This window comes from Mobula hypostoma, chromosome 9, assembly GCF_963921235.1.
Source record: "Mobula hypostoma chromosome 9, sMobHyp1.1, whole genome shotgun sequence".
Lineage (NCBI taxonomy): Eukaryota > Metazoa > Chordata > Chondrichthyes > Myliobatiformes > Myliobatidae > Mobula > Mobula hypostoma.
This window is the reverse complement of record NC_086105.1, coordinates 108,053,782-108,076,397: the sequence shown is the minus strand read 5'-3', so window position 1 is coordinate 108,076,397 and position 22,616 is coordinate 108,053,782. Positions and strand designations below refer to the sequence as shown.

The 22,616-nt window shown below is 40.3% G+C and overlaps 1 protein-coding gene across 4 annotated transcripts in view; it reads left to right on the top strand.

The window, feature by feature from the left end:
- The window catches only part of LOC134351923 (protein tweety homolog 3-like), a 218,710-nt gene that overhangs the window by 135,617 nt on the left and 60,477 nt on the right, over nt 1-22,616 (top strand). For all 4 annotated transcript variants that reach the window (XM_063058845.1, XM_063058843.1, XM_063058844.1 and 1 more), the window contains exons 7-8: nt 5,490-5,565; nt 15,875-15,930. In XM_063058845.1, coding sequence (XP_062914915.1) covers nt 5,490-5,565; nt 15,875-15,930 — 132 coding nt within the window. The remainder of the gene's footprint in view (nt 1-5,489; nt 5,566-15,874; nt 15,931-22,616) is intronic.

Below are 22,616 nucleotides of genomic sequence, written 5' to 3'. Positions count from 1 at the left end.
TGGTAAGGATATTTTTTTGGGAGGGGATATTTCTTACATACTGCCAGCTACTATACACATGACAAACTTGAGATAGCTAGAACTTTGCTCCATATGCCCTGACTTACATTATTCCAATCAGCCATCACCCTCTGTGCTTGCTGGGTGACTTCTGGTTAAGCCGCACCTTAATTATAAGTTGTCATATTCCTTGAGGCTTCATCATTGTGACCACTTTCAGCATCACAGCTCTGAGATATTGGTGGTCCTTTAATTCTGGTCTCTTTACATTCTCCAGATTTAAATTTTCCACCATTAGTGGACTTGCCTTCAGTTTCCGAGACCCTAAGTGTTAGAATTTACAATGTCTGTCTTTTATTTTTCCTTTTAAGCAGCTCTTTAATAACTGCCTCATTTTTGGCCATTTGTTTAAATATTTTGTTATGGCTCAGTGTCTTTTTTTGATAATGCTACTTTAGAACAATGGGGCGATTTACTGCTTTAAACATAACAAAGGAATAATAATTGAACAATTGTAAAAATAATCTCAAACTCAGCATTTAATACCATCATTCCCACAATCCTGATTGAGAAGTTGCAGAACCTGGGCCTCTGTACCTCCCTCTGCAATTGGATCCTTGACTTTCTAACCAGAAGACCACAATCTGTGCGGATTGGTGATAATATCTCTTCACTGACGATCAAAACTGGTGAACCTCAGGGGGTTGTGCTTAGCCCACTGCTCTACTCTCAACATACCCATGACTGTGTGGATAGGCATAGCTCAAACACCATCTACAAATTTGCTGACGATACAGCCATTTTTGGTAGAATCTCAGGTGGTGATGAGAGGGCGTACAGGAGTGAGATATGCCAACTAGTGGAGTGGTGCCGCAGCAACAACCTGGCACTCAACGTCAGTAAGACGAAAGAGCTGATTGTGGACATCTGGAAGGGTAAGACAAAGGAACACATACCAATCCTCATTGAGGGATCAGAAGTTCCTGGGTGTCAAGATCTCTGAGAATCTAACCTGGTCCCAACATATTGATGCAGTTATAAAGAAGGCAAGACAGCAGCTATACTTCATTAGGAGATTGAAGAGATTTGGTATGTCAACAGATACACTCAAAAACTTCTCTCTGTGGAGAGCATTTTGACAGGCTGCATCACTGTCTGGTATGGGGGGAGGGGCTACTGCACAGGACCAAAAGAAGCCGCAGAGGGTTATAAATCTAGTCAGCTCCATCTTAGGTACTGGCCTACAAAGTATCCAGGACATCTTCAAGGAGCAGTGTCTCAGAAAGGCAGCGTCCATTATAAAGGACCTCCAGCACCCAGGGCATGCCCTGTTCTCACTGTTACTATCAGGTAGGAGGTACAGAAGCCTGAAGGCACACACCCAGTGATTTAGTAACAGCTTCTTCCCCTCTGTCATCCGATTCCTAAATGGACATTGAACCCTTGGACACTAACTCACTTTTTAAAATAAATATATATAGTATTTCTGTTTTTTGCAAGATTTTTAATGTGTTCAATATACGTGTATGGTGTAAAGTATACTGAATAACACATTATTATTTTATTTTTTCTCTTCTATATTATGTATTGCAATGAACTGCTGCTACTAAGTTAACAAATTTCACATCACATACCTGTGATAATAAACCTAATTCTGATTATCTCGTATAATGTACAGTTAAGCAAAAAAAGAGGGAAGGGTGAGACCAGAATGTGTTGGCTCTTTGTATTTGACTATATAGTTGTATTTCTTGGAGGCTCAGAGGCAGCATGCAAATATTTGTTCCCTTTGTAGATCTTAAACTGTGATACCAACTGATTGATGTTCAGATTAATGGTATTTTCATTATTGAGAGAATATTGTTTAAATAATTTTGTCAAATCCCTAGTCTTAAGCATGTGAAAGGTCATAGTTGCATTGATGTTTAGACTTCCTGGAGAGGAAACCTGAGAATTCAACGGAGATACTATACAACGTGTTGGAAGGTTGGCCAGCAGCTGACAGAACCAGCTGGTAATAAATTAAATGCTTTAGGAAGATGGTCAACAGAGCTGAAATGCAAAAGTTTGGCATTGAGTACTGAGTGGATGTATTTGAGTCGTATTTAGAAAATAAATTGGATGAGAATGAGAGGACTGATGATAACAAATGCAATCATTTTGAGATTCAAAAATTACAAGGGAAGTTTCTAAAATTATTACCAGATTAAGTTGAACAGATCAGGAAAATTAAAAACATGACCGCATTAATTAGAAGTAAATATGATTGGATAAACAAAATTAATGCAGTTCAGTATTTATCCAGTTCTGTCCTCCATGTGTGTAAATGTGGCACATGTGCAATATTGTCCACACCAAGCTCCCAGCAAATTGGCACACATATTGCTTTTGTTAAAGTGTGGAGGTGCCTCCCTCTGAAAGCAAACTTCAACTCTATCTTGTACAGTGCTTTGATATAGGGATGCAGGTTAGGATTGTCAAGTCTCTGATACCATGGACCACACACATCTGTTTGACTATAGTCTTAAAAGCACACTAGTACTTGCCCTACTTGTCCAGCTGAATCTGTTTGATCTTCAGTATGAACTTTCAGGGCATTTTGAAGCTGAATTGAATACTGGCTGTCGATGACAATTCTCTCATTGAGGTACCAGGTTGGGTAATTGTTAATTTCCTGGATTACTTTGGATTTGATCAATATTTGCAGAGGAAAGCCTGGTTTTCCAATGGACGAGTGTAATATTGGGTCTGATTCCCCTTCCTCCCCCGCTTCCCTTCCTCTTTTCCCTTTCCACAAAATCATGAAATAGTTGAGCTGTGAGGGGGCAAAGAATTATTTGAGCCATAGTAGTAGTAGGCAGCTGCCGATCCCAGGGGATCATGGGTTTGCCCCTCTGGTGGACTATGTCCTCTCCAGGGAACAAGCCTGCGTGGAAAGATTTGAAGAACCGGCAGTTGTCCATGCAGCAGGTTCCCCCTCTCCACGTCACTGATGTAGTCCAGGTGAAGGCCAAGTGCCAATGCAGCTTGGCACCAGTGTCGTCGCAGAGGTTGCCAGAGAGAAGTTGTAAACAACATCAAACTGCCTTAGGGACCCCGGCTCCAGATTTCTTCCTCGGGGTTTACTCCCGAAGCCTTTCCCATGGGTGGGTATGGCCGCAAGGCAGTGGAGGTTTAAAATCAGAGTTTTCCTTCTCCTAGGTGGGCTGCAGTCCAAGGCTGACGAGCCCCACCTGCCTGAAGCAACTGGTTTTGAGGTGCCAGTTGTCTGCTTTTGCCCCCTCTCTTGTCGGTAGGAACAGTTCCACCGGGCCTAGTAGCTGAGCCATACGTGAAGGTCAAGAGCGGGACTTGAATCAGAGGCTGTTAAGAGTTGCACACCATTTAGAGCATTTTGTGGTTAGTGGGAGCTTATCCCCACTACCACCCCTGGCCATGGCAACCATATCCAAGTGGATAGTGGGCAATAATGACTTCATTCTTAATGAAATTAAAGCACTTGAAATTCAACAGATTGTTTGCATGGAACAGCCAGATTTTCTAAAAGTTTGAGGAGTTGTTTTTCTTTCTGTAACCCATTGCTTGTAATCACTGAGCTCTAAAGAGAAAGCACTGCCCCATACTGAATTGCCATGTTACTCCTTCAACCATCCATCTTGTAAGTCAATGTCACTTCAATGTGTATTGTCAAACCTTCAGCAAAGCTTGCGATTGAAAACTTGGGAATGGTCATCAGGCCACCAGAGACTCCGTGCTGTTATCAGATTTCATAAATGATAGAAAAAGCAGCTGCAAGTTTCTAAATAAGGAACTTACACTCTCTTCTCAATATTTGTGAGAGTTAGTGGCAGGGATTTTCCCCATAGATAACAGAAATTGCTGACTCCACTAAGGCCTAGATAGAGTGGACTTTGAGAGGGTGTTTTCAATTGTGGGAGGAGTCTAGGACTAGAGGGCACAGATTCAGAATACAAGGATAGCCCTTTAGAACAAAGTTGAGAAGAGATTTCCTTAGTCAGAAGGTGGTGACATATGATTGTGCAATCCAAGTCGTTGGGTATATTTAAAGTGGAGGTGATAGGTTCTTTATTAGTAAGGGTGTCAGAGGTTAAGGGAGAAGGCAAGAAAATTAAGCTGAAAGTGAAAATATATCATCCATGATAGAATGGTGGAGTAAACTTGAAAGGCATAATATTGCTCCTATATCTTATGGTCCTATGGTTCTTCCAATGTAAATGAAACAATAAATTGTGTGACTTCTTCCTGTTCCTAAACCACAGGTCGAACTGTATTTGGTGATGGTAAGAGGAGTGACACTTCGCTCCACAATCACCTAAATCATAGCAATCTCCATTTGGGAAGGCAATCAGACCCAATGGGCCTGATTTATAACTCATATCGGTGATAAATTGCTGCTGTTTTATTTCTGGAGCTGTTGCTTTGTCTGAGCTGAGAGAGAACGGGAAGATTTCCAGCATTGCACCTGTCACCCAGAGCTCAGCTCTGCCCTGCTCCATGTAATTAAGTCCCATCCTAATTAGAGGGAGGCTAGGTGGTTACGTGATTCTGATTCCTGAGAATCCTCAGGCAGAAGTTCCCTTAATGCACAGACGCCTTAGGAGGAGGCCCTGGAGGACTGCACAATATTTATTGAAGCTCCCTGTAACACATGACTGACTTCAAGTATGTGATTCCACGGGCGGTAAATCAATTGATAGAGGATTAAGTGTATGTCATTTTCAAGTTCATTCGTAGAGACAAGTATCAGGAAACATTTTGCAGTGTCATCCAAAGATTTATAAAAATTTACGACATTCATTGCCCTTGTGGATAAATTCTTTTTAATGTAGGTGCCTGTTGCAGCATCCTCAGTCTAACCCTTCCACATTTCACTGTTCGCTCACTACAGGTCTGCTTTACTTACACTTCCTACTTCTAAACCCCACCCACCCGCACCTCTCGGCCAATTCCCCTGCTCCCCAACTTGCCTACTGTCACTTACCGCTCTTATACAATAACGTCATTTGAGAATAAATGAATGTCATATACTAGATGTTCATGAAAGAAAAAAAGTGTGAAAATAATTAAATTTCATAATTGAGTGTTGAAGGGGAATATAGCATTTTTGGTTTTTTGGCAATGACTTTGTGGTTAGGGTTTTGTGGGGGTGGGGGTGTGTTAAAAGTTACCAGAAAATCTAGTGTAATTGTTCAAACAATAATGAAATCTCTGGATTGCATTTTGAAATGACACTGACATCAATTTCTATTCACTTTGTGAACATTATGCCATCTTTAGAACAATGTTGCTGCTTATTTGTGGTTGGAGCTTTATGTATCCCTGTTTAAAGCCAGTGTAATCATTCATCATGCAGCCCTAATTGTAGTAACTAACAAAAATTACATTAATAATTCTTAAAGGTGCTCTTCCAGTTTCCAGTCATTTTTGATTTCTACATTATTGATTTGGCATTTTCATCTCTTGAACAGGGTTCAAGTGATTTCTGCGTGTCTCCTGATGTATACGTTTCCAAAATGGCAGATAAGCATGGCCTTATTGCTAAAGGTATGTTGTCTTGGAATACAACTTTTAAAAGCTGCTTCTGGTGTTCCCTGTGTCTTGTTCTAGCAAAAATTTAATTTAACAAAATAAAGATTTCAATGCTCTGATTTATCCATTTTAGGATTCTGAACTGATGGGTAATGTGCATTGTTCATGAGGAAAATATTTTACGATATACTGGAGTAAAAGTATTGACAAAGTTCTGACATCTTGACTCACTTGCCTGTTGAAATAAACAGTTCTTATAAGTGTATTTGCAAATGGAACTTTACTTAGAAACACTTCTACTTTTTGAAGCATTTCTGCTTTGAATTTGTATGCCTTTTTGCAATATGCTGTTTTCAAAGTTAATTGCAACTCCATAAAGACTAGCAATTATATATAAACTTTACTCTGTAGATAGCTGTGAGGTCAAGTTGTTTTTGAACTTCATCTACCTTGGTGTTGAGAAGACTGGAAATTGATCTGAGAACTTTTGGACCAGTTAAAACCTAGATATAAAATCAGTAATGGTGTTCTATTTCCTTTCAGCAGTCAGACTTAACTGAATGGCTTGTATATCTGTCACATTTCTGGTGCCTTCTGTCACTTTTATTGTTTCCATTTTCTTGATCTTAACAGGCTCACTTGAATGTGAATGTCTGATGTTAGGTATTTCACACACCTACATACTTGGTCAATATTTGCACTCTCTAACTGCTCCCAGTTCTCTCTTGGACCAGATAACCTTCTTTACAAACTATGCCCATGGCTACCATGGTTTAACATTCTAGACCACTCCTCCAACCCACTCCTCAATCTCCCCTGCACGTTTTTGTTCTTTCTCAGTTCTGATAAAAGGTCTTCTTCCTGAAATATTAATTCTTTTCCCGCAAGCACGGCCTGACCTGCTGTGTATTTCCAGCACTTTCTGTTTTTACTTTTGATTTTCATTAATAAAGCAACCACTTGTTTGCTTATTTGTCAAGAAACTATGATGATTCAGGATTTACTAATATGATCTGGTCTGAATTATTTATTTGCTATCATGGTATGATGAATCCTAGGCAGTGAATGTACATAGTCCAAGCTGTATTGTTAATTGATGTGTTATGCTTTAATCAGGCAATTTTAAATGCTTATTAGGATGACTTTCTGGAGCACTCAGTAACACTGTCTTTTAGATCAGCTTAAAAGTATTTGTGGTCTTTCCATTTAGAATTCTGAACTTTTAATGCATGATTAATTTGATTTTAGTCATGAATATTGTAGAGTAAGATTTGAAATCCTGGTTTGATAAGTGATTTCAAAGGGCACATTTCATACATATGTACAAGTCTACCCCATAGCTGAAATTTGCTGCAACTTTTGAACCATTACTTGGTCATTTCTGATCATTATGCAGCTTGTTTTTCATTGTTTACTTTTATTTTAAGCTATAGACATAAATGGAAATAATTTTATATCAGTGCCTTAACATTAAATTTTCATCACTGATAACACTCAGATATATTTCAATAAAATTGTTTTGAAAATTAGGTGTCCCAGAGTTTAATGCAGAAATTCTGCAGTAATTAGCACTGCATACTATTACCCTGTAATTTGTCAAGGAAATGGTGCACTGTGGGTTATGACTGCACATTGATCTGCTATTACCCGTACCAAACACAGAAACATGCTATCAGCCTCCTGAGGAGTGTTAAAGAAATAGTTGATTGTGTTGAAAATAAGGATGATGCTTCCCGTGCAAAGTTGGCTGGTGATTTACAATCCAATGATTCTGTAAATTAAGTTATTTATGGTTCTGATTTGTCATTCAACCTTGGATCAAAAGAGCATAATTTAAATATTGATGTCTCATTCCTGCAAAAACAAATTGATCATTATTGGAATGATATTGTTCTCTAGCTCTTAGTCTACTTGTTACATCTTTTTATTTTGCTGGATCTCAATTCCATCAGTTATTTCCTCTCTGCTCATATCATATTGATTAAGGAATTTTGCTATTTTCCTTGTCGTTCTGTAAAGTCTTGGATATTCTGACTGCACAATGCTTTTTCAAATTTGCACTTCCAGTAGTTGCCCCATAGAAGTAATGGGGGAGAAACCAAATCAAACTCATAGCAACACACACAAAATGCCGGAGGAGCTCAGCAGGTCAGGCAGCATCTACGGAAATGAATAAACAGTCGCCGTTACAGGCTGGGACCCGTCTTCACGACAAAACTGTAGGGGGAAGGTACCAGAATAAAACGTTGGCGGGGAAGGAGGCTAGCTAGAAGGTGATAGGTGTGGCCAGGTGGGAGGGATAGGTGAAGGATTGGAGAAGAAGGAATCTTGAGAGGAGAGTGGGCCATAAGAGGAGGAGGAGGGGACCCGGGGGAAACGATAGGCAGGAGAGAAGAAGTAAAGGGCCAGAGTGAGGAATAGAAGAAGAGGGGAGGCAGAGGGAAGTATTTTTTTTACCGGATGGAGAAATCAATATTCATGCCATCAGGTTGGAGGCTACTCAGATGGAATATAAGGTGGTGTTCCTCTACTCTGAGGGTGGCACAAGAGGAGGCCATGGACCGACAATATTGGACTGGTAATGGGAATTAAAATGTTTGGCCACTGAGAAGTTCCACTTTTGGCAATGGAGTGGAGGTGCTTGATGAAGTGGTCACCAATTTATGACGGGTCTCACCAGTGGCCGCATCGGGAGCACCGGACACAATAGATCATTCCAGCAGATTTGCAGGTGAAATGTTGCCTCACCTGGAAGGACTGTTTAGGGCTCTGAGTGGAGGCGAGGGAGGAGGTGAATGGACAGGGGTAGCTCTTTGGCTACTTGCAGGGTTAAGGGCCAGGAGGGAGATCAGTGGGGAGGGACGAATGGGAATCGCAGAGGGAGTGATCCCTGTGGAAAACACAGTAAATGCTGTGAGAACTGACACTAACTAAAAATGATTGATTGCATAGTGGGTGCGTCAGATTGCACTGCTGCTTCAGAGCTCCAGAAACTCAGCTGTGACTGTGACCTTGGGGGTGCTATTTGATGAATTGGCCACTGTAATCTTTCCCTTTCAGTGTGTGGCAAAAGAATCAGAAGGGGAATTATTGGGCATTGAGATATAGTGAACCGTGGAACTACAAGGAAATAAAAATGATAATGGAACTAATGGGATTACTCTCCTTGGTGAAGGCATAGACCTGATGACTACCTTCTGTTTAAGCAGTTAGTGTGTAATTAATTAAACAGTAAATGTGAAAAAGCTCTACAACTATGGTGGTGAAATCAAGATAATTGTTTCAAGATTTCATGGCCATTATATACTCCATATATTCTCAGTCCTATAATGTTTTCGGCAATATATTTTGTTTGCTGTTTGGTAGCATCGTTGTTTGGATCCTCAGTAATTGTAATTGGAAAATTATGATCTTGGATTGTATTCTACTGGATTGATATATTCCCAACACCACCTCCTACAGCGATTTTTTTCTGAAATCAAGTCAAGTCAAGTTTATTGTCATTTCGACCATAAGCTGCTGGTATAGTACACAGTAAAAACAAAACAACGTTCCTCCAGGACCCTGGGGCTACATGAAACAACACAAAACTACGCTAGACTATGTGAGACAGCACAAGGCTACACTAGACTACGTAAAACAACATTAAAAACTGCACTAGACTACAGGCCTGCACAGGACTACATAAAGTGCACAAAACAGTGCAGGGCAGTACAATAATTAATAAACAAGAGAATAGGCACAGTAGAGGACAAATTACAATATAATAATAAATGATGTAGATGTCAGTCTAGACTCCGAGTATTGAGGAGTCTGATTCCTTGGGGGAAGAAACTGTTGCATAGTCTGTCGTGAGAGCCCGAATGCTTCGGTACCTTTTGCCAGATGGCAGGAAGGAGAAGAGTTTGTGTGAGGGGTGCGTGGGGTCCTTCACAATACTGTTAGCTTTGCGGGTGCAGTGTGTGGTGTAAATGTCTGTAATAGCAGGAAGAGAGGCCCAGATGATCTTCTCAGCTGACCTCACTATCTACTGCAGGGTCTTGTGATCCGAGACGATGCAATTCCCAAACCAGGCAGTGATGCAGCTGCTCAGGATGCTCTCAATACAACCTCTGTAGAATGTGGTGAGGATGGGGGGGTGGGAGATGGACTTCTCTCAGCCTTAAATTAAATTATAGGAAGTGCTTCTTAGACGAGCGGAATCTGCACTGAAAGTGAATATTTCATACTGAGTTGTAAGTTTCAAAGAATTTGAGCATGTTCAGACCCTTAGAAGTGGGGATGAAGGAAGGCAAAGGACTGCTTTGAAGAGGAGGGTCTGAGTGAGTGATTAATGATAAAATGGTTAGACCAAGGAAAAAGGGGAAATTAACAGAATTGTAAAGGGATCGACAGCTGGATCTAGAGATCCAGATGGCAATAGCAAAACTACTGTAAAAGGGAACAGGAGAAGTGGTTTATAATCTGTTATTAAACTCCACAGTGAATTTTAGATTCAAACAAAGGGAACAATTTTAAGTAGGACTTCACCTAGTTTAAGTCTCAGCCAAAACAAGGAACTGAGGAAGGTGACATGGTTTTGAAGTAAGCTTCACAAAGCACTAGATCAAATGGGGGAAAAATAAATTAATGAAGGTAAAGGGGATAAATTGCAATCTCACATAATAATAAAGGAAGGAAACATCAAGGGTAGGCATTGTCGGAAGGGAAGTCAACACAGAAGTAAAAAAAATATATTTTGAATGTTGGAAATGTAATCTTTTCTACATGTGTTGACCATTCAGCAATAAATAGTAATGTGGACATTTAATACTTTTTGAATTTGAAGGACAAGTCCAATTCAAGTGATTTGTATTATAGTTTAACATGAGGTCTACATAAGTTAATTTTATCATTAGAGATCTTCACTTGTTTTCCATATATCTGATGTTTATGAATTTCTGCTGTGGAATGCAAGCAGTTCTTTAAATTGACTGATAACTTCATAGTCTGCAGTGGTTTCCCAGATAGATTTGACAATCTTTGTGATTCACTGGAAGGACAAGCCTGAGGTAATTGGTCTGTCCACACTCATGTTCAGTTTTTAAGTGTGCTGGATGCTTTCCCTCGTGGGTAGAAGCATAAAAAAAAATCCTGCATTAACTTAGATAACTATTTATTTCATCTAGTCTCAATTTTGGTGTGGTTTAATTAGGATAACTTAGACTCTGGCTATCCATTAAGCAATAGTTTTGTTTAGTCTACGATTTGTTTGTGTTAGGAAGCATTTGAACAAAGCCTGCTTCTTTTTCCTTGGTTAGAAATAAAGACAATTGGCTATTGAATTTTGTTTGCAAAAAAGGTTGTTATGATATGTTAGGTATTATGTAAGTGATTCAATATGATCTACATCTGTATTAAATCTCTTTAGTATCTGTAACCAAGCGAAAAATAGTGAAGATCAAATAGTTACGAAGATAGGATACAATGTGACATCCATGGCTGTACAAAAGATATTTGTTCCACTACTGGTAAAATTACATAAGAAAACAGTCTGCATTCATGTGATGTCTTTAAATTAACATATTCCAGAGCACTTCATGAACCAGTTTCAATCAACATTTGATCATCAAATGTTTGCTCATAAAGGCAGTTTATTTTAGAAAGTGTTGAGGCAATGATGTTTAGGGAGCGAATTCCAGATCTGGGGGTTTGGACTGTTGAAGGCAATAGTAACATGATCACATGAGGATTTATAGGCTGAAACTTCTCCCAGTCCTTAGTTTTCTAAAGACAGCCAGTTATTTTAACAGGCTGCATGGGACTAATACATGGTACTCTAAACTGGTAAATGCAAATTAAGTCTCCCACTTGATTTTGACAATGTTGTCAGAGGATACTTTTGGTATAATACTTCTGGACAGCTGTAGTGCACAATCACTTTGTCAGTTGAAAGCTGTAACATTTGGGACTTCTACTTGGTTGAATCGTAAGGGCAGTTTTAACTTGTGATGTTGGATATTAGATTCATTTTATAAAGGATATACTATCCAGGGACAACAGCTTCTCACTTAACCTTGAAACTCACCATCTTTCAAATCAATCAGACAACTGGGAAAGTCAAGTCAAAGTCAGTGGTATTTGCTGGGTATGCTGTATGAGGTAAAGAACATTTCTGAAGCAAAGTTGTCAATTTGTAAAGTTGGGGGATTTTCTCTGTGGACAAATGGTTAGAATAGAGTGTTTCCAGGATTTTCTTTTTTAGAGAGCTGATTGTGAGTTAACTTTTTGTCGAGGATGGAAAGGAAACTAGTTTAACTAGGTTGTTTGTAAAACATAGGAATGATCATCAGTTTATTTTGAGGCACTCTGGTGATATGAACAGCTGGCCTCTCTTACTGAAATGCCTTAAAGTGATGCATAGGAGAAATAACCACCACCAAAAAAAACAATCAGTGTCAAATGCTTAAGGTGGAATTATGACAGCTTGTCAAATGCTTTGTCAGTGAAAGGCTTGTAGCAGCATTTTAAAGAAAAAAAAACAAAGTTGCAGAATTTGAGGGCCTTGACAATTGAATGCACAGCTGCCAGCAGTGGAGTGATAAAATGAACAAAGGTCTGAGATTTCATGCAGAGGTATGTGGCAGAAAGAAATTACAGAGGGCTAGAAGAGTCCACGATGGGATTTTAAAATAAGTATGAGAATGTTTAATAAAAAATCTTAGTTTTGCTTATTTGGGAGCCTGTTTGGGCCCAAAGGCCATCAATGAATAAGATTTTTTTGTCAATAAGATATTGGAAAGCATTAGCTGACCTTGTTAGAAAAAGGAGAGCAGCCAGGTCTGCTTTGAAATCTTTATAGGTAACAGACACAGAACATGGTTACAGCACTGGAGGAACTAAACCAGGGACAGTCCAATGATATTTTTGGAAGTGGAAGCAGGTACTTTAGTGATGGCACTCAAATGAAGTCAGAAACTCAATCCAAAAGGAACGATAGCCTTGTATCGTTCCACTGCTCACCACAGAGAGCAATGGGATTGATGGCAAGAGAATGGTTTGTGACCCGGACCGAAGATGGCATGTGAAATTTTCTCAGTATTTGTGTGGAGCATATTTCTGCTTATCCTGTGTGGGGTAGTTTGTTCTTTCTGTAGTGCAGCTTCAAGTCACCATTATAAATGTGGAAACTAATAAACATTGTTAGAATGTGTTACCAAAGGACAATGGACAGACAGGTAGGAAGAGAAATGAGAAAAGAGTTACTGCTTTGTCAATTGATATGAAATAATCTGAGAGAATTAGTTGAACTTAATTTAGAAATTAGTGCAATATTAAATTCTGACACATTTACACCATGGAAATGATTAATATGCAGGAAACAGTCTCCATCAAAATACTTACCGTGTCTTGAATACGCCCCCTTATTATCTGACTGCGATAAATAATTTTCTAATGAAGTTGTCAATGGAGAGTCCTGTCATATGCAATGATAAACTATTAAATATCTGCACTAAATAAGTCTTAAATGTCTTTGCCAATATGTTACATGTGTCACAAATAATTTAGCACATGAAATTTATAAAGTTGATTGTGGTAATCATGGGGAATATACTATAATGTATTGTGTTTTCTGACTTCAGTATCAGGGCAGTTAAATCATTTGTGTTTGACTAGATATTTATAATTTATGATTAGAGGTGCATATGAGTCATGGGATGCTTACTGTAATCCCTCAAATTTTACACATTTTATATACAAGTACAATTATGAAGGTTATTGACACATAGAGCATGAAGGCAAATACAAATTGCCTTTTCTCCTCCCTCCAAATCCTCTTAAGAATAATCGGAAAGTGTGATGCCATTTCTGAGAGAATTACATTTTTTTAAAGCTACATCAAGAATAAATGTTTGGTGACTGTGTTCTTCAGCGATTTTTATTTTGTGTCCATTATTTGGTAAAATTAGTGTCTTTACCAAAAACCTAGTACTTAAAAGTTAAACTGCCAAAATATACAAATATAGCATGTTACTTTTTCTTGGTGTGGTAGTCATTGTGTCACATAGTCTTTACAATCCATCATTTACAAGAATGGAAGAAATGCTGAAGAAAGTTGATAAAAAATTTTGTGACTTGCAATTGGATTTGCCAATGAAAATATAAAAAGCCAATTTATTTGTTAGAAGATACTGTTCTGATTCTACATGAAATTGTTCAGTATTGAAGCAAGAAGGAAGTTCCAGTGGCTACATGTCTAATATTAATCCTTCTGTTGAAAACTACAGTATGCATTGAAATAAATTGCTTTATGTATTTTATGAATAAGTGCAGTAGAAAGTGTTAAGTATTTAATATTTTAGTAATTGAGTAATTTTTTATATGTATTATTTGATTAAGCATTCTAGTTCATTTAAATTATTCATTATGGGTTATATGTATAAATACGTGAATTGCATACCTCATCACACTTTCACGTGATACGTGTGCACTTCGCTTAAAGTAAATCTGAAGTTAGACTTGCATTTTGGACTCCCATGTCTTCCTTTAAATTAGTTTAATGTTTTGAAGTTACAAAAACATAATGGAAAGGTTCATGATCATATTCAAAAGATATACTCTATCCGTAGGGGCAATGTTAATCCCATTTAGAGAGGTTAAGTCTGTGAAACAAAACTACTACTGCTGGGAAACAATTAAAGAACTGGACATGCCAGAATTTTTGAGGTTAACACTTAAACTTTGATTTTAATTCAGGGCCTTAACTTGCGTTGAATAATAAAACGTCCATTTTCTCAGTCTGCTAAAGCTTTAATGAACATTATAATTATTAAAAACATTTGTAATTTTTGGTAAACTTTTTAAATGTAATTATAATTTTTTTCAACAATAAATTGCTGACAATGCAGTGCACTTCATTAGCTTCCAGTGGGTTTGCTGCAGAGAGGAATTGCAAGAAGCTTTCATACTTAAGCAAAACCTTGTACTGCTTTGATATAGTTTGGCATGGTGTTGATGCTAGCTTCTTAAATTGCCCACACAAATATGCTGAACTAGAAAGCTAAAGTAGGATTTCAGATCTGTAATGATTAGAAGACTGACATGGCTCAGCTTCCAAATTCTTGATTTTTGCTTGTCACTATATAATGTAAATCATTTGGTAAAAGCTCATATGAATTACCTCTTCCTAAAGTGGAAGCATCTGTGAAGTACTGAATATGTCCCAGTTTAATTAGTATCTTTAAAGTTCGCTTGTTTTAAGTGGTGATTGCAACTTATTTCCTTTTTCCCTCTTTTATCCCCAGTCATTAGATGGATAGATACTTTATTGATTCCAATGGAAATTACAGTGTCACAGTAGGATTACAAGTACACAAATATACAAAAATTATAAGAGAAGTAAGAAAGAATAAAAGAAAGTTACCTGAAGCAGTCAGAATGACCTTATTTTGCGCTCTTTGAAGCTACACAGTTGTCTTAGTCTATTACTAGAAGTGCTCCTCTGTTCAGCCAAGGTGGCATAACAGGGTGAGAAACATTGTCCAGAATTACTAGGATATTCAATAGGGTTCTTTGTTCTACCATACCCTCTAGTATGTCCAGTTTGACTCTTACGATAGAGCCAGCCTTTCTAATCAGATTATTGAGTCTGTTGGCATCACCCATGTTGATGGCCATTGCCCCAGCACACCACTGTTTGGAAAATTGTATTGTCGACAAGACTGGTAAGAACATGAAGGAGAGGCCTGCATACTCTGAAGGAACTGTCTTCCAAGGAAGAAAAGGTGACACTGGCCCTTCTTGTACACAGCCTCTGTGTTGGTGCTCCACTCAAGTCTGTCATTCAGGTGCACCCTGGGTACTTGTAGATCCTAACCGTATCCACATCCTTAACATCAATAGTAACAGGAAGCAGTGCAGGCTTAGTCTTCATAAAGTCCATCACCATCTCCTTTGTCTTACAGATGTTAAGCTTTAGATTGTTCAGCTTGCTCCATTTGACAAAGTCCTCCACGAGGCCCCTGTATTCATCCTCCTGTCCTCTCGTTATACACCTAACTATTGCAGTGTCTAAAGTCCGAGGTATATAGGATAAACAGGAAGGGAGCAACTATATTCCCTTGTGGGACCCCAGTGCTGCTTATAGTCACGTCTGACATACAGCTCTGAAGCTGTGTAGTTGTTCTGAAGTAGTTGGAAACTGGAAGGTATGACAGAGTTTGCTTTTTACTATTTCTGATTTTGCCCGATTGAACTTCAAAATCATCTGGTTATATCTTTCAAATTTTCTATAAATCTGTTCAAAAGATTTATCAATTGTTAAATGTTCATTTTTTTTTTGCAGATGCTTTAAATTATTACCTGGTATGCAACATTGGATACCCAAACCCTTTTCAGCAGGTGAGTAGGTGTTGCATGCAAAACATCAATCATCTTTTATTTACAAATGTTTGATATGCCTCTCAAAAGGAATTGTATACTACTACTATGTCGACTCAGGCTTAGGGGGCCGGCGTCAGGCATGATGACGGACTCTCCACTTCTCCCTCTCCCTCATCAGTGTGTTCAGTTCATCTACATTAGCTGCACTGCTGTCTTCTAGGAGCGTGTTGACCATAGTCTTGGGAGGGCACCCAGGGTTCATCCTCTCATATGATAACTAGGCTGGCAGGTAGCTCGGGGTGGCGTAGACAGTGCCCCGCTAGTTGCAGTCTTCTCGCCTCGATTTTAGTGGTGAGCGTCGATAGGTTGTTATAGAGCTCGACGTTGGTCATGTGCTGTTGCCAACTCACATCAAGAGCCATCCTGAGCATTCGTGAATAGCAACCATCTAGAGACTTTCGCATAGTCTTGGTGAGTGTCCACGTCTCGCATCCATACGTGAGAATGGACTCTATGACTGCTATGAAAATCCTCTTTTTAAGCCCTCTGGTCAGGTTTGACTTCCAGATTTCCTTCATGTCGTTCATAGCCCTCTACGCCAGCGCTTTCCATATCTTTATGTCCTTCTCCGAACTCATCATTCTTGACCTGAGGTACTTGTAGTCAAAGACTTTCTTAATAGTATCATTCTTTATGGTCTTGAGAGTACCTTTGTTGCAGTTAAACACCATGTACTCTGTCTTTTTAGCGTTTAGATGAAGTCCAACTTTATTGCACTCAATTTCCACTTTTGTCAGTAGCTGCTGTGCTTCCTCCATCTGGTCAGAGAGCAGGACTATGACATCTGCAAAAATCCAGATCTGTGAGCATAACTGGTCTAATCCTTTTGGTTCGTCCTGGTTTTATGGTAAAACCAAGCTTGTCCTGATCTTTGGTAGCTTGACACAGAGCGTAATCAAGGACGATTATAAAGATGTAGGGTGCCAGAGTGTCTCCTTGCAGCACTCCAGCTAGGAGCTCGAACACTGCTGGTTCTCCATCTGGTGATACAACTTTCGCCATGGTTTTGGTATAGCTGGACTCTATTGCTCGCAGTAGACGGTCTGGCACTCCACAAGCTTTCAGGATCTTCAGCATTTTACCTCAGTGAATGGAGTCAAAAGCTTTGTGAAAATCAATGTAAGTAAGCACGGCTGATAGGTTGTTCTTCTTGACTTCCTCGATGATTCTACAGAGAGCAAGTATTTGCATTACTGTTGTAAGCTTCTGCCGAAAACCATTCTGATTGAATCTTAGCTTAGGGTCAATGGCGGTGCGAATCCTGTTCAAGATCATCCGATTGTATCGCTTTGCTAAGATGCAGGTCAAGCTGATACCATGGTAGTTATTTGTCTTCTTGAGGGATCCAGACTTGGGAACTGTGAGAGTGACCACTGTTCTGGTTTGTCGCCTTTCATCAGTGCCGTATTACATATGTCCAGCAAGATGTCGTCCAGGTCTCAGTTCTTCAGGACATCTGGTGGTACCCCATCTGGTCCAGCGCTCCTGCCCTGTTTGGGTGCATATTTGGCCGCCTTCAGTTCCTCAATGGTGAATGGGCCGTCATCGATGTCGACTTGCATTAGTATCGTGGGTATGTCCTCTTCTTCTTCTGTGATCGTTGGAGGGCTTCCCAGCAGGTTCTTAAAGTGGGTAAACCATGTCTGGACACGGTCCTCTGCTGTTTTACCACTTACTTGACCTGATGGGGACTTCTTCCAACTACTGATCTCGTTGACTAGGTGCCATGCTTCTCCATGCTGCTTGTCTTCATTAGCAGCCTCTACCTCTCTAATCCTCTCAGCTAGTTCCTCTTCCTTCAGTTGGTTGTAGGTGACAAAGAGATTCTTCTTTGCTGTCTCGAACTTGTCTCTTAGCTCTTCTGTTTCACTCCTCCTAAGTTCAGCATGACAAGCATTGATCACACTTCTTGCTGTTACGAGGTCAGGATGTTTTGAGATCCGGCTCTTCTTGATTCGCTTCACAGTAGGCAAACTCTTTGTTGCATCTGTGTGTGCATCTATGAGCCATTGATAGTGGTCGGTGGCAGTCTCTTCCTCCTCCCTTTCCAGTGTGCCGAAGCGATTTCTCACCTCCAGTGTGTACTGAGCTTGAAGAGTAGGTTGTGAGGAGAATGCTTTCCAGTCTATCTTCTCCTTGGGACCTGTGACTTTGGGTTGCCGCAGGCTCAGTCTCACTTGCATTGACACTACTCTGTGGTCAGAACTGACTGAGTTGAAGGTGCTGTAGACTTCTGTGTTGATCACAGAATTACGCCATTTTGTTCTTACGAGGATGTAATCGAGGCTCTGTTTTCGTATGTTTACCAGCTCGCTTCTTGAATTGTGTGTTGGCCACAATGAGACTATGTTCCTGGATGAAATCAACTAGATATTGTCCATTTCTGTTGGTAAAGTCTTGGTATGAGTATGGAACATCTTCCAGTCTGACTTGGGCATTAAAATCGCGGAGCACAGCCCGGAAGTTATGTGCCGGTATTGAAGTGACAGCTTCGTGAAGTTTACTGTAGAAGGCCTCTAACTCCTTCTCCTCGCTGCAGTTGTGCGGGGAGTAACAGATGATGACAGAGGTTGCTGGGTTTCCGTCGAATTCCGCAGTAAGGATTCTGTCACTGACTGAGACTACGCCCCTCAGTGCCTTCTTCGCCTTGCGATTCAACATCAGCCCTACTCCACCTTGTGCTGACATTGTCGTCGACTCTCTCCATGCAGTCGAGATGATGAGGTGCATCCCCTCTACCTCTGTGAACCTTATCTCTTTGTCAGGGTGCACATGACAGGGTTCTTGGATCCCCAGGATGGAGATCTTCTAGCTGCTTGCCAGTGATGCTAACTCTGTGCATCAAGCCAGTAGACGGATGGTGTTTGCGTTGAAGGTTAAGATGATTGTTTTTACCTTACAGCGCAAAAGAGGCGCAGTTCACTCGGCCCCCTGTCGGACTCAACCCTCCCCGTGGGGTTTGAGGTTGCATCTTCATACTGTCTGTCTAGGCCAGGGTCTGGGCGTTCCACAGAGTTCCTGAGCACTCCCGGCTCTGGAAGTGCAGGGTTTGTTGGGTTGTCTGTCATCATAACGCCTTACAAGCAGTGAAACGAAAGACTCTGTGGCGCGCCACTCCTCACACAGACAGTAGGTGGCCGTTGACTTACAAAGAGTTCATCTGCCCTTTGACAGGTTTTGTTTTTAGTCCTGCTGGGTGCCTACACACCCTCCTCCCTGATTAGCCGAAGTGCACCGGGGGTGTGCCAGTTGCGTCGCCGACAACCCGACCCGAGACAGGTAGTACTGGGCTATGTGGTACCAGTAGCAAGGCAAGGCACAATTGTATAGATAAAATTAAATTGTTGTCTTTTCTTCTTATTCCAAGTACTTCAGGTTGTGACTTGCTTATCCCAGATAAATATTAAACATTTAAATTCTCTGGCTGACACATACTTCCTGGCTTCATCTCAGTGCAGTAGTTTTTTGAGCTTCTCACTGTTGCATCAAGTCAGTCAAGTAATGTTGTTCTACCTGTTTCTGTTGCATTTGGAAATATGTTTTAAGAAGAATGGAAATTGAGTAGAAGAATACATTTTGTGTGTGGATTTAACCAGCGTAAAATAGCTTCTCCAACACAGTTGTACTGAGCTCCTAATTTTTTGAATTTTTTTTTGTAACATACTTAAAGTAATTTTAGTTCTGATCTTTTCTTTGATGTATGTCTTGCCGAGAATTTGTTTAAAATTTGTATACTAAATTAGTGTAGAAAAAGGCATCTACGGAAAGGAGCAATAGAATTGCCTGACTATGAAATTTAGCATTGAGTCTGTAATACTTGGAAACTTGGGTGAACAAACGTTTCACTTATAAAAACAGGAAATACTAGAAATAATCAGCCAGTCAAGCATTAACTGTGGAGAGAGATACAGCTACATACTGTTTCAGGTCCATGGACTTTTGATAGAACTGAGAAAAAGTTAGCTTTTTTTGGCAGGAGAGAAGTATGGATAGAACAATGTGCATATCTCTAGAGTGAGTCCAAATGTGTTAATGAGTACAGTTGCAAGGACTTCAGGATTACCATGTCTATGTAATGTGTTGTTAATTATGAGGCTCTGGGACATGTCCAGTGGGCCAGATTACATTAATAGAATATGAAATATTGAATACAGGTAGGAGGATAAAAATAGAAACTTCAATATTGGATTTGGAAGGCTCAGTGTGCCTGGATAGTGAAGTGTTTGGCCTTATTATAATAGTGAAGGGAGCTATGGACAGAGAAATCAGAATGGGAGTAATAAATACAAGATTTTGCAGATGCTGGGAAGCTTGAACAAGACACACAATGCTGGAAGAACTCAGCAAGTCAATTATCATCTATGGAGAGGATACAATCAATGTATTAGGCTGAGAGTACCGCGATTTTGTGTGTGTTGCTCAGAATGGAAGTGGCACGGTGAATTAAGGAAGCGGGCAACCAGAAGCTCATGTTCATTCCTGTGGTCTAAATGGAGGTGGTCTGCAAAGCTCTCGCCTAATCTGCATTTAGTTTCTCCAGTGTAGAGGGGCAGCAGTGGAAGGAATGCAAATGAATTACTTTTTCACCTGGCAGCACTGTTTGTGTCCCAGGATGATGAGAAGGGAAGGGATGAACAGCCTGGTGTTGCACTTCCTGTAGTTGCAAGGGGAAGTACCTTAGGCAAGGGAGAGGTTGGTGAAGATAGAAGAGCAAACCAGAGAGTTCCAGATGAGGATATCTTCAAACCTGAAGGCTTTGTGTGTCAATGCAAGGAGCATTCGTAACAAGGTGGCGGAATTGAATGTGCAGGTAGTTGTTAATGAATATGATATAGTTGGGATCACAGAGACATGGCTCTAGGGTGACCAAGGATGGGAGCTCAACATTCAGGGATATTCAATACTCAGGAAGGATAGACATGAAAGAAAAGGAGGTGGGGTAGCATTGCTGGTTAGAGAGGAGATTAACACAATAGAAAGGAAGGACATTAGCCTGGAGGATGTGGAATCGATATGGGTAGAGCTGCATAACACTAAGGGGCAGAAAACACTGGTGGGAGTTATGTACAGGCCACCTAACAGTAGTAGTGAGGTTGGGGATGGCATTAAACAGGAAATTAGAAATGCGTGCAATAAAGGAACAGCAGTTATAATGGGTGACTTCAATCTACATATAGATTGGGTGAACCAAATTGGTAGGGGTGCTGAGGAAGAGGATTTCTTGGAATGTATGCAGGATAGTTTTCTGAACCAACATGTCGAGGAACCAACTAGAGAGCAGGCCATTCTAGACTGGGTATTGAGCAATGAGGAAGGGTTGGTTAGCAATGATACTTAAAGGGTTGACGGTGGATATGCAATGGCAAGCAGTTAAAGATCGCATGGATGAACTACAACAATTGTTCATCCCAGTTTGGCAAAAGAATAAACCAGGGAAGGTAGTGCACCAGTGGCTGACAATGGAAATTAGGGATAGTAGCAATTCCAAAGAAGAAACATACAAATTAGCCAGAAAAGTGGCTCACTTGAGGACTGGGAGAAATTCAGAGTCCAGCAGAGGAGGACAAAGGGCTTAATTAGGAAAGGGAAAAAAGATTATGAGAGAAAGCTAGCAGGGAACATAAAAACTGACTGTAAAAGCTTTTATAGATATGCGAAAAGAAAAAAGATTGATTAAGACAAATGTAGATCCCTCACAGTCAGAAACAGGTGAATGGATCATGGGGAACAAGGACATGGCAGACCAATTGAATAACTACTTTGGTTCTGTTTTCACTAAGGAGGACATAAATAATCTTCCGGAAATAGTAGGGGACCGAGGGTCCAGTGAGATGGAGGAACTGAGGGAAATACATGTTTGTAGGGAAGTGGTGTTAGGTAAATTGAAGGGATTAAAGGCAGATAAATCCCCAGGGCCAGATGGTCTGCATCCCAGAGTGCTTAAGGAAGTAGCCCAAGAAATAGTGAATGCATCAGTGATAATTTTTCAAAACTCTTTAGATTCTGGATTAGTTCCTGAGGATTGGAGGGTGGCTAATGTAACCCCGCTTTTTAAAATAGGGAGAGAGAAACCAGGGAATTATAGACCGGTAAGCCTGACATTGGTGGTGGGGAAAGTGCTAGAGTCAGTTATCAAAGATGTGATAACAGCACATTTGGAAAGCGGTGAAATCATCGGACAAAGTCAGCATGGATTTGTGAAAGGAAAATCATGTCTGACGAATCTCACAGAAGTTTTTGAGGATGTAACTAGTAGAGTGGATAGGGGAGAACCAGTGGATGTGGTATATTTGGATTTTCAAAAGGCTTTTAACAAGGTCCCACACAGGAGATTAGTGTGCAAACTTAAAGCACACGGTATTGGGGGTATGGTATTGATGTGGATAGAGAATTGGTTGGCAGACAGGAAGCAAAGAGTGGGAATAAACGGGACCTTTTCAGAATGGCAGGCGGTGACTAGTGGGGTACTGCAAGGCTCAGTGCTGGGACCCCAGTTGTTTACAATATATATTAATGACTTAGACGAGGGAATTAAATGCAGCATCTCCAAGTTTGCCGATGACACGAAGCTGGGCGGCAGCGTTAGCTGTGAGGAAGATGCTAAGAGGATGCAGGGTGACTTAGATAGGTTAGGTGAGTGGGCA